This window comes from Ailuropoda melanoleuca, chromosome 1, assembly GCF_002007445.2.
Source record: "Ailuropoda melanoleuca isolate Jingjing chromosome 1, ASM200744v2, whole genome shotgun sequence".
Lineage (NCBI taxonomy): Eukaryota > Metazoa > Chordata > Mammalia > Carnivora > Ursidae > Ailuropoda > Ailuropoda melanoleuca.
This window is the reverse complement of record NC_048218.1, coordinates 206,566,614-206,583,128: the sequence shown is the minus strand read 5'-3', so window position 1 is coordinate 206,583,128 and position 16,515 is coordinate 206,566,614. Positions and strand designations below refer to the sequence as shown.

Genomic DNA, 16,515 nt, shown 5'->3' with positions numbered 1-16,515 from the left:
GGCAGGGGGACGGGGTGGCGCCCGGCCGGTGGAGGGCCAGGGGCAGAGGCATAAACATCCACACAGCTCAGGGAGCAGCTCTCTCTGTCCGTCTCTGTGCTTCCCACCCCTGCTCTGTGCCCCCTGCCTGTGCCCAGCCTCCCCCTCCCGCCCCATCCCTGCTGGCCCTCCGTCCTCACCCACTCACAGCCTTCACCCTTGGGCCCCAGAGCCTTGTCCTCTGACCCCACCCGTGTCTTCATCTCCTGTTGGTTCCTGTCCTGACTCCCCAGCTCTCTTCCTCCTTGGGGTTTTTAAGAGAGAAAAATAGGAAAAGAAAGAAGGAAAACGAGAAGGGAAAAGGAAGGTCTATGGTAAGTCTGGAAAAAGGAAAGAGCAAGTTTGGAAGTCAGCAGCCCCTGGTGGAAGCCCCATCTCAGAACTAACTCCCTGTATGGTCTTACACAGACCTTTCCTGTCTCCGGGCCTCAGTTTCCTTACCTGTAAAATGAGGAGAGGTTGGACAAGCCTCCAAGGTCCCTGGTACTCTCGGGTTTGATTATCCTTACAAAAGTGTGTCAGGGGGGTGAGGACTCTTAGGCATCTATGTTCTAGGGAGAAAGGGTGTAGTAGGTGGTCAGATCAAGGGCCCTTGGTAGAGCCAGTCCCTCTGTGAGTGGTCTCCACATCTTTCTGAAACACCCCCTGCCCCCCCCCACCTACCTGCCCAGGCTCTGCTCTCCTTCCTCTGACCCAGAGTCTGTCCCTCAGAGAGTGGATGGGTCCCCTTTGCTGGGGAGGGAAGAGTTGGGGGCACTGGAGGGAAGGGAAGCTCAGGGAGCGAGAGACAGTCGTGCCACGGAGGGCTGGGAGCCCCAGCGTTCTCTCAGAAGAAGCAGTGAAGAGTGTGTGAATAGAAGTCAACGTGTGTTCGGCAGGTCATAGAGGCCGACGAGAGCCAGACGAGATGAGACCACTGGGGCTGGGGCAGGCCCAGGGCCCGTGGTGGGCTGCCCAGGGGCTGGGTTTTAAGTTCTCTTTCTCTCTGTTTTCTTGTTTATCTCCCCAAATGAAAGTAGTCTCGTTATCCTAACATACCTGAATGGGCAAAACCACTTTCTCCTTCTCACTCCCCAACTGAGACCCCTCTAACTGTTGGCAGGTAGAGAGTGGAGATGGGGGACAGCACCCAGGGTGGGCATTGGGAGTTTTTACTGCTGTCCGTGGGCTGAGCCCTCTCCCCCAGGCAGAAGTCTGTCTTTCAGAGAACACTGGAAGGAAAGCCTCATGGAGTGGGGCCTTCTCTGCCATTTATCACTACCGTGAACCCTTTCCTTGAATTTGGGAGGGGGAAGGTGCAGGGCTAATCAGTGGCATTTGGGAGGGGAGGGAAAATCGCCCGGCACCCACATGCCCTCCCTCTGGGATCGGAGCCCAGGCCGTTGGAGGCTGGCTTGGTGAAGCACATGATAGACGACCAGAGTATGAAATGGCAGCTTGAGAGCCCTCACCCCACCCCACCCCCATTCTAGTCCCGGATCTGCCACAAGTTGTCAAACTTTGGGCAAATCACTTCCCACACCCAGGCTCCATTTTCCTTTACCTGTGAAATTGTAGGTTGGCCACCACGATCTGGGTGATCCCTCCAACCGGGAGGGCCGTCAACTCCAGGGTGAACTCGGGGTTGGAGGGCTCGGTCCTCACTCTGTTCTCCAGCTCCTCCCTAATGCCCACTCCAGCCTGAGGCCGCCTGCCCTGGGACTGACAGCTAGGACAGCCGGGCTATTTGCAGCATGACCTATGTGTGCTCCCCTGCCCCTCCCACACTCGGCCTCTGCCTGGCTCGGGCCCAGCGCCTGCCTGACCAGTCGGCCAGTGGCACTCTCCCGAGTCCCGCTTCTTTGGCTCCCTCTCTCCCAGAGATTGGCTATGCCTGGGGGAAGGAGCTCCCCTCCCCACTGGGGACGCCGTCTGGGGTGCCTTCCTTCCGCCCCGGCCTGCCGGGTCTGGGGGTCCCAGTCCCGCCCAGCCTGGGAGCCAACTCGGCGGTCGCCGCTACTGTGCCGTGACATGGCCTTGCAGAATGCCCTGTACACCGGAGACCTGGCAAGATTACAGGAGCTATTTCCCCCACACAGCACAGCCGACCTGCTGCTGGAGTCCCAGGCTGCCGAGCCTCGCTGGAGCAGCCACCAGAGGGGTGAGGGACTGCGGGGGTGGAGGGAGGGCCAGGGGCCTGGGCTGGCCCTCTCAGACACAGAGTTACCAAGCGCTTGAGGAAAACGAGAACCCCCTGGCTACTTCTCCCCTACCCAGAGGCTTGCCTAAGCCTTGGCCCAGGAATGAAGTCATGCGGAGCCCAGAATAGCTTCTGCTGAGCTGCGTGGCCGGGTCAGGCTCAGCTCAGGGACACAGAGACCCTCTCCCTCCACCTGTCCGTGTTTCCCTCCTCCTCTCCCTCTGTCTGCCTCTGACCCCCTGCCCCTCCTTCCCCCACTCCTCTTCCCACATGCTCATACTCTGTCCTCATGAGCTGGTCCCCAGGAGAGTGCAGGGGGCAGGGAGAACCCCCCAGTGACAGACATGCCCTCTGTGCCAGGCTGGTGGAGAAGCCCGACAGAGGGTCTGCAGAACACCCGGAGTCTGGCCCGGGAGCCATCATCACCCGGACGGCCTCGGGACCTGCCCTGGCCTACTGGCAGGCAGTGCTGGCTGGGGACGTGGGCTCGGTCTCCCGCATCCTCGCCGACTCCGGCAATGGCCTGGCTCCAGATTCCATCTTTGATACCAGCGACCCAGAGCGATGGAGGGATTTCCGCTTCAACATCCGCGCTCTGAGTACGGGCCAGGGGCACCGGGGGGGGGGGTCTGAGCGGGACAGGGGAGGCTGGGGACAGAGCTCTGGGCTCCCTCGCCCCAGCCTCTGCCCACCTCCTCTGTTGCCTGGCCGCTCTTCGCCTCCCTCCAGGGTCTGAGACCCACGTCCCCTCTCTCCCTAGGACTCTGGTCTCTGACGTACGAAGAGGAGCTGACCACGCCGCTGCACGTGGCCGCGAGCCGGGGCCACACGGAAGTTCTGCAGCTGCTGCTGAGGCGACGGGCAAGGCCAGACAGCGCCCCTGGGGGCCGCACCGCCCTGCACGAGGCCTGTGCTGCGGGCCACGCTGCCTGCGTCCACGTGCTGCTGGTGGCAGGAGCCGACCCCAACATCCCCGACCAGGATGGGAAACTCCCCTTGCACCTCTGCCAGGGGGCCGGCTCCCTTGAGTGAGTGACCCCTCAGCCCAGCCCCCTTCTACTCTAGGGGAGTCAGGGCGATGACCTCAGGGAGGGTAAGCGAGCATGGGGGGGGGGCTGGCAGGCTTGCTGAGCTCGGCTCAGCTGGGGAGTCATCTACCATTGGCCCTGGAACTTCGGAATGGCCTGTTCTTGGGACAGTTTCTGCTTCCCCAGGGGTGTAAAAGGACTGTGGCAGGGACCCAGAGGGATAGCCCGTGTTGGGAAGTTCTCTGGATCCATTATGGGGAGGTGGTATACTGTAAAGTGTTCATTTTTCTGAGCCTATCCTGTGTTCCAGGCCCTGTGCTAAGCACAACAGTAACTGCGGCATAACCTCGCCCTCAGGGAGCTGACAGTCCAGGAGTGATCCAGATAGTCTGGAAAGGAAAGCAGCCCCCAGTTAGGGCATGCATTGATCCCTGTGCGCAGGTCTGGCATTTCCCTATTGGCAGGTACTCCCAGATAAGTGGGCCTAGGGATGGAGCTCAACTAACTAAACTCACAAGAAACTGATAGATATACCCATGTTTCAATGTATTATTTACTGTAGGGAAAATTCCTTTACTATGACACAAATAATTATGCCCTATGTGTAGGGAGCCTTGGGGGATGATTCCTCACTTAAAAAATTATTTATTTATTTGATAGAGAGAGAGAGAGCACAAGCAGGCAGAGTGGCAGGCAGAGGGAGAGGGCGAAGCAGACTCCCCGCTGAGCATGGAGACGCATGTGGGGCTCAATCGTAGGAACCTAGAATCATGACCTGAGCCGAAGGCAGACACGTTGCCACCCAGGGACCCCCTCATTCCATTTTTTGGTGAGCGTGGAATCCTGGCAAAGGGAGCCTCGGCAAATCTATGCACACACAATAGAGACCCTCTCTCTACTGACTACACACCTGACAAATTTCCCATCTTGCTCCTGAATGGTGCCAAATTTGTATCCCTCTCATCGTCAGCTGGTTAACCTCCTGTTAACCCTATCATCCTTCAGCAGACTCCATTGGCTTATTATGGTCAAAGACGTATTCTATACCAGTGTGTCCCAATGGAAATACAATGTGAGCCACGTATGTAATTTTAAATTTTCTAGTGGCCTTATTAAAAAAGTGAACAACAATGGGGCACCTAGCTGGCTCAGTCAGTAGAGCGTGTGACTCTTGAGCTCGGTGTTGTGAGTTCAAGCCCCACGTTGGGTGTAGAGATTACTTAAATATAAAATCTTAAAAAAAATAGAAAAAGATGAAACTAATTTTTAAAATTGTGGTAAAATACATATAATGTAAAATTTATCATCTTGACCATTTCTAAGCATGCAGTCCAATGGCACTAAGCAGGTTTATTTTACATTGTCAGGCAACTGTCACCACCATCCTTCTCATGAACGTTTTTAATCTTATAAAACTGAAATTCTAGGGCACCTGGGTGGCTCAGTTGGTTAAACATCTGCCTTCAGGTCATGATCGAGCCTCTCATTGGGCTCCCTGCTCAGTCTGCTTCTCCCTCTGCCCCTCCTCCTCTCTCCCCCTCCCCCTGCTCGTGCTCTCTCAAGTAAATGAATAAAATCTTAAACAAACAAACAAACAAACAAAAACAACCTGAAATTCTGTCCCCACTGAACAACAGCTTCTCCTTCCTCTCTCCCTCCAGCCTGTGACAACTGCCATTCTTCTGGTTTCTAGAATTTGACTATTCTTTTTTTTTTTAAGATTATTTATTTATTCGACTAAGAGAGAGAGAGAGAAACACAAGCGGGCGAGTGGGAGAGGAAGAAGCAGGCTCATAGCGGAGGAGCCTGATGTGGGGCTCAATCCCAAAACGCCGGGATCACGCCCTGAGCCGAAGGCAGACGCTTAAGGACTGCACCACCCAGGCGCCCTTATATGCGGGAATCACAGGGCATTTGTCCTTTTGTGATGGCTGCTTGCACTTAGCACCATGTCCTTGGGGTTTATCCATGTTGCCTCAGGCGTCAGGATGCCCTCCCTTTTCCAGGCTGAATAAGATCCCAGTGTCCATAGATGCTACATTTTATCCATTCACCTGTGGATGAACACTTAGACTGCTTTCACATTTCGGCTGTTGCGAATAGCGCTGCTGTGAACGTGGGTGTACAAATATCTGTGAAACAGGTGAAATTAACTTTAATAATATCTTTTACTTAACCCAGTATATCCAAGACGTTGTGACTTCAGCATGTAATCCATATAAAGAACTAATGAGATATTTTATGTCCTTTTTTGTACCAAGTCTTCGAAATTTGTGTGTATTTTATACTCACGGCATATCTCAATCAGGCGTGGTCATAATCCGAGTGCGCAACAGCCGTGTGTGGCTGGCGGCCAGTGTATTGGGCAGCACGACTCTATACAGTCCCACATTGTTAGTTCTGGCATGTTCTACCCAGCCTCATGGAGACCACACCCGGTGAGAATCATCCTTTCCCTTCCCCAGTAAACAGAAGTATTTTAAAAATTCTTATGGATACTTTTAAACATATAGAAAGGTGGGCAGGATAATACAATGGGCTGCCATGTCCCATCACCACCCACTCTCCCCGCCATGGGCTGCTGTCATGGCCTTTCCAGGCATCAGGCTGCGCACAACTTCATGAGGTCTAGGTATTAGCAATTATCCCCATTTTCCGGATGAGGAGACTGGTAGGAGTGGGGGACCCTATTTCCCTCCCCACTACCGTCTTGCCCTTCCCAGGTGTGCAGAACTGCTCCTGAGGTTTGGGGCGAAAGTGGATGGTCGGTCTGAGGAGGAGGAGGAGACCCCCTTGCATGTGGCTGCCCGGCTGGGCCACGTGGAGCTGGCAGACCTGCTTCTGAGACGGGGGGCATGCCCTAATGCCCGTAATGCCGAAGGCTCGACCCCACTGCTGGCTGTCTGTGACGTCCGCTGCATGTCCCCCGCCGATGCCGAGACCACCACCGCCCGTTGCCTCCAGCTTTGCCGTCTGCTGCTCTCGGCCGGAGCCGATGCCGATGCCGCTGACCAGGACAAGCGACGGCCCCTGCACCTGGCCTGTCGCCGCGGCCATGCGACTGTCGTGGAGCTGCTCCTATCCTGCGGCGTCAGCGCCAACGCCATGGACTATGGGGGACACACGGCCCTGCACTGCGCTCTGCAGGGCCCAGCTGCGGCCCTGGCCCAGAGCCCAGAGCACACAGTGCGAGCTCTGCTCAACCACGGTGCTGTCCGTGTCTGGCCTGGGGCCCTCCCGAAGGTATGGGGCTGGGGCCAGAGGGAGGGCTGTGAGGGTGAAGGGATGGGGAGACTCAGACCTGTTCGCGTTCGCTCTGGATGCAGCCTCCAACACTCGAGCACATGAATCAGTTATTCACCTTTCATTCATCATGCAAGCAAAGCCCAATAGGGGGCAAAGGCAAGGACGAAGACCAGCAGGAGGGGTGTGTGTGTGTGTGTGTGTATGCATACATGTGCCCACACGTGCATACACAAGTGTGGGCATACACACATATATACACACATGTGTGCGTGTGTGATAAAGGGGGACTGAGGGCAGGCGGTCAGATGATCATGCATCTGAAAAGACAGGAGCCAGGACTGATGTGAGCCTCAGGGAGTTGTTTCTTCGTCTGGGGAGTAAGCTGATGAGAGAAGCATGCAGGAAGCTCAGCATGGCAATGGGATCCGTTCAGTGAGACACTCTGTGCACAGGAGAGGCTCCTCTAGGGCAGAGAGATGAGCCTGGGTCTTGAGGGTCAAAGCCTCCTGACCTTTGGCAGACAGACACGGTCCTTGTTTCTGAGAGCTTAGCAGGACAGGCATCACCCAGACCAGCAGCGCTATCCTGGCACCAGAGGAAAAAGCCTTCCACTGTCAATTTCCTGGCTGTATCTCATTTTATTAACATACAGTATTCCCATAGTGGGTTCAACTTGAAGACCTGTGCCCCGATGCCCTGGCAGGGAGCCCTGTCCCATACTGCGTCGTAGCTGGAGGGGGCCATGTAATGTCGCAGAGGGTGCTGGGAGTGGGGCGGGGAGCGCTGTTCTCTGAGGAGCTGGGTCAGAACGGATACAGGGTAGCAGGCTGTGGGCAGATCCCTCTGCACCAGCTCGGGGCTTGAACTGTCTGGCCCTGCCTGGTCCTGGGCACTCCTCTCCCGTTCCTGCCTTTCCCCTTCACTCACAAACCTAGAAGCATCTGTCTAGATTCCTAAGCAAGACCAAATAATTAAACAGCCCGAGAGTTCGGCAGATTGGTCTCCCCTTTGGGAAAATACAAGAAAATCAACAATTAACACTAATTAATCTCCTATTAACACCAGATAATTAGGAGACGAGCAATTCCCTGTAATCTGACGGTGGCTCTGACAGCTAACGATTTCCCCTTCGGGGAGGGGGTGGGAGGAGGAGGCAGAACGGCAAAAGGATTTCCCGGGACCCTACTGCCAGCCCCCCGCCCCCAACCCCGATCTGCCCTGCCTAAGGGATCAAGGAGGCCAGCACAGCCAAGTGCCCCATTCCTCCCCTTCATTTGGGTGCCGTGTCCCAGGTGATTGAAAAGTTCAGGAAGGAGTCTGCCATCGTCTCCTACAATCTGCAGCTGCTCCACGCTTGGCTGAGGCGCCTGTCTCCCTGCAAGGAGTCATCTGCGATCACTGCCGGCCTCAGCCAGCTCTCCAGGAGCCACTGGGTGCCCAGGAAGCCTGGAGCCGGGGTCTGGTTTGATGCTTGTTCCTGTGACTATAGGCAAGTCACTGGAACGCTTTGAACGCATGTTCCTTGCATGTAATACAGTCTCTAGCGAACAGTGATAAGCTGTAGGAGCCCCGTGGGTAACAGCAGGAGCGAGCACAGCCCTGACCACCACCAGACGCCACTCTACGGTGTGGTACCTGCTGCTCGGACGCTTTCAGTTCTCCCAACAAACCTGGAAGTAAGTGACGACCAAGGGTGCAGGCTCTGGAGCCTGGCACGCTAACCACGTGACCCCTGGCAAGCGGCTTAATCTCTCTGGGCCTCAGTTTCTTCGTATGTAACACGGGGACATAGGAGTGCGCCTGCTTCATGGGGTGAGTGTGAGACCCGAGCTCATACACATAAAGCCCTTACAACAGGGCCTAACCTAGAGTTAGTGCTCAACACCTGTTAGCTCTTGTTCTAAGTTAACGTGTGGGAAAGCTGCTGGGCATCCTCCCTACGTAGGGAGAGAGAGATGCGGGTTGAACAGCCGCAGGAAGCTTCCCGGAGCGGAGGGGACTTGAGATGGGCAGGGCTTGGAGATGGAGGAGGAGGAAGACACAGGTATTCCAGGCAGAGGACAGAGGCAGGAATCAGCGTGGGCAGGGAGGCACAGAGACCCCTCCCGAACAGCAGACAGTTGTGACCAGCCTGTTCTTTCCTAGATCTGAGGAGGAGTAAATCAGAGACCCGTTCTGGGCAGACGGGACGGGGCAGCCCCAGTGAGCACTGCCCAGATGCAGGGCAAGACGCAGAGGGGGCTCCAGGTGTGTGGGATGCTTTGCCCAGGGGCCCCACTCCCACGGCCCAGCAGCACCCAGCCCATGCAGCACTCCCAGCCTGCCAGGCAAGAGGGGCTCCTTGTAGGCAGGGGTTTTAAAGCCCCTAATGCTGCATGCAAGTGTGTGTGGAGAGCGGGGGTGTCACGTGCGGGAGCGCTGCCAGAGAGATGGTACCTAGCCGTCCTCGGATTTTATAAAGGGTTTGTGGCCACTGCCTATAGCTTGAGACTCAGCCAGAGATGGAGTGAATGAAGCACAAACCTGCTTCGAGCTCATACTCGCAGGCTTGGGTGAGTATGATGGCATCTGCGTGAATCCAGGCGGGTGCGGCTGTCTTTCCTTCCCCGTGGACAGTCTCTGGCACGGGCTGCTCTCCCAGCATGGCTCCCAGACCCCTGCAGCGGGTCACCTCCTCAGAGAGGCTTTCCTCGACCGCCCGTCTAGACAGCACCCTCCCAACACAGTCCCCAAGTCTACTTATTTTTCACTGTAACGGCTTATCTGTAAGTGGTTGTTTATGCGTTTATATTATTTTCTCCCACTGAAATGGAAGCTCCCAGCTGACAAGCAACTGTCTGTCTGTCATTCTCATTGCAGGGTCCCCAGGGCTCAGCCCATGGTGGCCCTCAGTAAATATTTACTAAATGAACACATGACAGAATGAATCTGGCTCCAACTCGATCCTACCAGGCCTCTGCTGGCCTCATCCCTTCCCTCTGAATCCTCTCCCTGATGACCTCATTTTACCTGGATCACAACTGCAAAGACCCTATTTCTAAAGAGGTCATATTTACATGTACTGGGGATTAGGACTTCAACCCCCAGCAGCTGTTCTATCGCTGTCTTGTCATCCTGTGCGGACTGGCTGGGGACCTGAGGTGTACGGGAACCCTGGAATCGTTGATGCTTCTCTGCTTCCTCCAGGTGCTGGAGCGCTGGTGCGAGTCTCCAAGGACCATTGAGGTCCTGATGAACACCTACAGTACCATGCAGCTTCCCGAGGAGGCCATGGCCCTGGTGCCTCTTGAAACACTGCAGGTCAGATTCCAGGACCCTGAACACACACTCACGCAGCCTGGCCGCAAGGGACTCCCACTGCCTACAGGGAAGCTCTCTTGGTTCCCCCAGCCTGCCCCAGAGAAACGACCCAGAGACCCGCTCATGTCCCAGAAGAAGAAAACACCCAGTGTGAACACCCAAAACACTACTTCTAGAGGCTCGTGTAGACACCTGATGGCCACCAGCCTCCCCCCTGCTTTAGGAGGAAAGGGTGCAAATTTGTCCAAGGCTGCCTCGCTGAGCCCCCCATTCTGTCCCCAGAAGCACCACCGTTTCTATTGCTCCCTTTTCGCCTTGGTGAGACAGCCCAGATCGCTGCAGCATCTGAGCCGCTGTGCGCTCCGTGCTCACCTGGCAGCCTGCCTGCCCCACGCCCTGCCCCGTCTACCCCTGCCACCCCGCCTGCTCCGCTACCTGCAGCTGGATTTTGAGGACGTGCTCTATTAGGTGAGTCCCGGCTTCTGCGGGCAGCCGCAGCCGTTTAGAGGGATGGGTAGGAGGCAAGGGAAGAGTTGGGGGCAGGGCCTTGGCCAGAACCAGCCAGCCTCCTGGACCGTGGGACCTCTCTGAACCCACACCTCTCTTTCCAGATGTCTGTCCACTGCCTTTTGAGAGACCTGAAAGCAGATGCCCCAGGGGGCTCCGGTCTACTGCTCACAGCACCCTCAACCCAGGCCTGAGTTGAACTGCCTCGGGCCGAGGTGGCTCTGTCAGCAGGAGGTCCAGCTCCTCAGGCAGATGTGGACGCTGCCATTCCCACCAGGGAGAGGGGCAGGCGGACCATGGAGCCAGCTGATGTCTGATGGAGAGACAGCTGGGACTCGTGGCAAGTGATGCACTCCTTGGTGGTGGTCTGAGGCACCCTTCCAGCCCATCCAAACCCTGTATGAGCATTAAAAATCTGCAGGCCTGTGTTGTTTGGTGCTGTCTCCAACAGGCCTTCCTCCGAGCTGGTCACTCAGGGGACTCATGATGGGCAGACTTATGCCCCCCCCGATCTGCCCCATGGCGCCAAAGATGTCATTGTCCCCCTTTGGCATCTACCAGCTGTTGAGCCGTCCCAGGCAGACTTGCCCCGCCGGTTCATGATGTGGCACAAGGGCCACCAGGTGAGACAGTGTCAGCACAGCCAGCCAGAGGATGGGTGAGCAAACAGGCTTGAGTAGGGAAGAGTTGCTGCAGGAATGAGGCAGTGCGGACGGTGGGACAGGATGGGAAAGGCAGCCCTGGGGTAGAAAGGTGAGAAGAAGAGCAAGAAGGCCAATGAAAAATGGGTGCAGGTGTCAGCTATCGAGGAGGGTAACCGTGTTCAGGTGAGAGTGGAAGATTCAGGTTTGGAAAAAACAACTCTAGCTACTGCCCATCTTATAAGTCAGGGAGAACCAGACGCATACCCGGTCCCTGCGTCTCTTGGAGTTAACTATGTGGCAGCATGGGGCGCCTGGGTGGCACAGCGGTTAAGGGTCTGCCTTCGGCTCAGGGCGTGACCCCGGCGTTATGGGATCGAGCCCCACATCGGGCTCCTCCGCTATGAGCCTGCTTCTTCCTCTCCCACTCCCCCTGCTTGTGTTCCCTCTCTCGCTGGCTGTCTCTATCTCTGTCTAATAAATAAATAAAATCTTTAAAAAAAATTTATGTGGCAGCAGGAGCTGAGCTGAGAGTTACGTGCCAGGGTCCGAGTCTCAGCTCTGCCATTCGGTTGTGAAACTTTCTTCCCCTTTTTGGCTCAAGTTGCTCACATCTGTAAGATAAGAAAGGAGAGAGTCCCTGAGGGTCTTTGCAGTGCCAGGATTTTAAGACCTCACAGGTGGCCAGCACGCAGGAGTCGGCCTGCAACCACAGTAGGAAGATAGAGTTGACCGGTGGCGCGGGGCAGGCAATCAAGCGCACTGTGATCCGTGACGTCAACGGTCTCCAAACAGGTTTCCCAAAGCCCCAGAGTGCGCAGGCGCCGGTGTTCACAACTTTCCCGCCAACTTCGGGAAGTAGGCTTCAGGGGCGGGGCCTGGAGGACGCAAGCGGCAGGGGCGGGGCCGGCAGGGCGCGAAGCCAGAGAGAGAGAGAGAAGCCTAGGAGACGCGGGGCGGAGGTGAGTGGGCCCCGGGGGTTCCCACCTGGCCTCGCGGGCCTTGGACTGACCCGCCCTGTGGGGCGCGACGGGAGGATGGGACCACCAGGCGGAGGCCTGGCCCCTCAGCTGTGGCGACGCCCGGCGGGTCCTGAGCGCGCAGGCCCCGGCTGCGGGGGCGGGGGGTCCGCACAGGGGATGAGAGACGGGTTGGGCAGCGATTTGCGGGGGGCTTGTGCATGTGCGAGTTCCCCTCACTGTATGGGGCCTTCATTTAGATCTAGGAATCTGGAATTCAGAGACAAGGTCAGGTCTGGGGGTATAAATGGGATCGTTGGCATGTGAAAGATGTTGAAAGCTCTAAGAGCATCCTGACTCTCGAGGGATGACTTCCCTGAGAGAGTTGTTTATGCACTTTGATGGAAATTTTATTTAATCCCATCCACATGATTTGCACCCCCTGAGTCCCAGGTTCTAGGCACTAGATCTACAGCTGTGAACAAGACCAGTTCCTGCCCTCAGTGAATTTCCCATCTAGTTTGAAAAACAAGTGTGTGAATCACTAGTTCAAATACACGGGGCAATGAAGTGAATGCAAAAGACATGGAGCAGGAGCTGAGGGCATGTGGGGGCAGAGACCTGGGAGGAATTCAGAGGGGGCGGTGGCCTCTCCCAAAGTGATAAGAGGGGAGAAGGATTTCTGACCATGTCTGAGAGTATTGGATTCTCTGCAGGATGCCTTTTTAAGGAGGATAGCAGTAAGGGAAGGAAGACGATGTGGAGTGGTCAATGTGAGGGGCTGCTGCCCAACTTCCCGCGTTCGGCCATTAGCAGGCAGTGTTAGGAAGCTCCTTTCTGGGGTTAGACATCCACAGACACTCTTGCAAGCCAGGGAGCTTCCTCCCCAGCCTCCTGGCTGCGGGTCCCGCGGGCCCAGAACCTCTCCCCGGTAATTGCTTTCCGTAATGTGTTTGCTCCAAACCAATTTCACGCCTCCGTGAGGACTCCGCCCTGCACTGGAGGCGCGGACCTCCCCACCATCAACCTACCCACGTGTAACGCGTGCGCACACACAAACGGCACACATTTTACACAACAGATACACGGGGTTCAAGTAACTGGACACGAAAAATATACACGAACCTACACGCATGCATACTAGGCTTTAAGATTCTTGGGTACAATCCCCCTTGCCCAACCAGTGCCCTCACAGTTAAATACCCAGCAGCTGCGCCCAGCGCGCGCGCCCTAGGAAGGCTCACCTGGTCGGGTTCCTGTGCCCTCGCACGTCTCCTGGACTAACGCCAGGGGGAGCTGCAGCACACCTCACTTCACTCACGCTGACGCAGTTGCGCGCTGCTGCCACCAGAGGGTACCCGCGGGCAGGGCCCGACGCTGCCCATCGTGAGTGGACTCTCTCCGCCGATAAGTGAGGTGGGGGTACAGATACTTTGGCTTTGACTTTAGAATACTTCGTTCTTGGTATCCTAGGTGCTCGTTTCCAAACCATGAAGGGGAGGCCAGATGGTGAGGTCCGATATAGGGACAAGCAGAGAGAGGGTAGATTCAAAATAAAATTGCTCTGTATGAGCCTTTACCCAACAGGTGGTATGGTGAGAGTGGGACAAGCTAGAGTAAGTGGACAATTAAAGAAGCAGAATACTGTTTTAGACAGTGAAAAAAGTGCTTGCCCACAATGGGCCTGTTTGGGGATTCAGTACGAGAAGCACAGTTTTCTCCTGGTAAAGAAAGGAACCAGCTCTATTCAGGCTTCTACCCTGGTCCTGATGGTCAAGTAGAGGAGAGCCACTGATCCAGGGGACCTCTGTTCTTTTTTTTTTTTTTTTTTTTTTTAAATTTTTTTTTTTTTTTTTCNAAGCAGGGGGAGTGGGAGAGGAAGAAGCAGGCTCATAGCAGAGGAGCCTGACGTGGGGCTCGATCCCACAACGCCGGGACCACGCCCTGAGCCGAAGGCAGACGCTCAACCGCTGTGCCACCCAGGCGCCCCAAGGGGGGGGACCTCTATTCTTGACCACTGTGCTCTTTTTGTCCATTTAGTACAGGAACGAAAAGTATTTTGAAAGGCGTTTATTCACGTTCACTTGATCCTTGCACTGGCTTTTTGGCTAGGCAGAGTAGATATTAATCACTTTCTCTCACGGATGGAGTTAAGTCAGAGGGGCCAAGGTTACATGGCTCTGTGAGGGGTCAGAACGGGAACTTAACTCCAAGTGTTGTTACTCCAGCCAGTGCTTTTCTCCATTTAGCATTTGGCCTCAGTTCCACAGTCTACAAAAGGGCACGGAAAGGGAATGGGCTGCTTCGATTGCCACTATGTATGTGGCTTTTATCCTGGTTTAGCTAGTGAATGTCAAGGACTATGCAGAAGTCACACTTCATGACCTAGCATGGCAAAGGGACAGATCAAGGATATAAATGGATTACAAAATACAGTATCTAACAATTATGCAGCACACCAGGGCAATGCAAAGTCCCTGGGGTTTCACCTGCCTCGTTTCAGATTTGGTGGCCCGCTGGGATTTGTTGACAACAAGCTTTAAGGCTGTACCCTCTGCCAGCTTGAGCAGAGGATTTCACTTTACCAAGTCTAGTTCCGGGCAATAAGTTCTTGGCTTGAGCTGGGTGACATACATCGTCAAGATCAGAGGGTCTTTAACCTTGAGTCCTTGACAGTGCATGATCCATTCTGTCCTACCAGAGAGTGACAGGCTTATTAAAGTGGCCTTTTATGGGGGGTGGGTACTGGTGGGAGGGAGATGTTTCAATATATACCCTTTTGAGCTTTTGGAATTTCTTACTATGTAATTTTATTACCTATACAAAAAATGAATGCAGTTCCTTTAAAAAATGTCCCTTCATGCTTTATTTGGTGTTGTTACTGCTCGTACAGCTTTAATTTTAGTGACTGTAACCCAAAGTTCTCTCAATTTATCAAGTCAATAAGCCTCTATCGTGTATCCAACACTGTAAAGCCATCAAACCAAGTGCTGACCTCTCATTTTTAAAGTACAACACACTTTTGAAGTCTAGTCTTCCATATTGGTACCATGAAGTACTTAGTTAATTTAACAGAGGGTTCTGAAGAAGATCTTTAGGGAGATGTACAAAGATTATCCTAGTACCCTAGTAGTGAGGCAGGGTTCCCAGACCTAAGATGAGGCACCTCTTCTTTCTCCATGGCGACATCTTCCCACCAGACTTGTCTCTAAGAGCTTTCATGAGTTTAATGTAGAGCCCAAGATAGATCGGGACTGCGTGGAAACCACACTCTTCTCCTTTTTACCTGTCTGACGAATTGTCAATCAAGCATAACCAAAGAAAGGTCCTTGCTAGGGTGCCACCCTTTTCTGTACCACCGTGGGGCCAGTGTCTTTCAGGGTGCTATTTTGTAATACGTCTGTCTGACATTAGTGGTGTTCACTAGGCCACCACGACACTCCTGGTTTGAACAAATGTCACTGAGATCCAGAGTTCCCTCCTGCCTGCTCTGTCTTGGCTCAGAAACACCGAGACTAAGCCATAGGTTTCCCTCCTCACCTGAGCCAAGTAACTTCCCCTATCTGGACTGCATCCTCCTAAACTGGCCTGGCTTTGCTATTACTTTTAACTAGCTTGGCTCTCCCTGGCCCCACCTGAATAACAGTTTCCTAGTGACCAGGTGACCTTCATTTTAGCTAGGAAGGCTTGCTCTGGATCCTGAAATTCCGGTCATTCTCCTGTTGACTGTCTTAAGAAGGAAAGTCTTTTTTGCCCATTGACCTGGGCCTCCTATCAAGCAAAAGTGCCCATGACTTTTGCCTCTAGACTGACAATCAACTGCTGGGAATAGGGGGTGGGGGTGGTAAAAGACGCTACCATTTCTGTGTTTGAGAATGGGGGAGGTGAACAGAGTCATCTGCAATTAGCGAATAATTAGCGCTGCTGACCCTTGGGGCTCATCAGCGCTCCTGGGGCCAGCCCCCAGCAATCAGCTAGGGCAGGTCGAGAGTGTCAGGCCCAGGAATGAATAGGGCTCATCAGCGGTGCTGGAGCCGGGGAGCCAATCAGGGAAATTAATAGCAGAAGAGAGGGAGGGAGAGGGAGGGAGACAGAGATAGACAGACAGACAAGAGATACAGATATAGGTGAGAAATGAGGAAAAAAATAGAATAAGACAACTGGGATAGGGAATGAGAAATAGGAATAATCAAACAGGGATAGGAAGGACGGCAGGAAAGGGAAGAGTGGAGGAAGGAAAAGCATGTAAGGGATGGGAGAATGATGGAGGGGAAAGGTGAGAGCAATGGTAAGTACTTGGCATAGTGTGGGCACTCGAGGAAATTACCCACAGAGGCTACAGTGAGGAACTGAGGTAGTCCGCGTCCGAGAAGGGAACGAGGAAGAAGGGGGAAGAGCCAATGTCAGGAGAAATGAGACCCGGAGAGAGGGGAATGGGGTCGGGACGAAACTACCAAAGGGAAAAGGGCCCCGTACAAGGGCCCTGAGCTCCGGCGGCAGAGCGCGCCCCCTGCCGTTCCCGCCTCGCCCACCGAAGGGGCGCGGAGGCCCTGTCCAGCCTGCGTGGCCAGGACTTGCCCTCAGGACTGCCAGGGAAGGGGCGTCGGGGGCGGGGA

General features: G+C 54.8%; 2 protein-coding genes across 2 annotated transcripts in view; both read left to right on the top strand.

Moving 5' to 3' along the window:
- The first annotated feature begins 2,226 nt into the window (after positions 1–2,226).
- ASB10 (ankyrin repeat and SOCS box containing 10) lies at positions 2,227–11,291 on the top strand. Its single transcript, XM_019795558.2, has 6 exons — positions 2,227–2,817; positions 2,979–3,246; positions 5,970–6,489; positions 9,679–9,792; positions 10,075–10,260; positions 10,404–11,291. Exons 1-5 carry the CDS (start codon positions 2,508–2,510, stop codon positions 10,258–10,260), a joined length of 1,398 nt encoding a protein of 465 aa, XP_019651117.1. The 5' UTR covers positions 2,227–2,507; the 3' UTR covers positions 10,404–11,291.
- The window catches only part of GBX1 (gastrulation brain homeobox 1), a 23,291-nt gene continuing 17,677 nt past the window's right edge, over positions 10,902–16,515 (top strand). The window contains exon 1 of the mRNA XM_002915509.4: positions 10,902–10,922. Within this exon, the coding sequence (XP_002915555.3) occupies positions 10,902–10,922 (21 nt within the window). The remainder of the gene's footprint in view (positions 10,923–16,515) is intronic.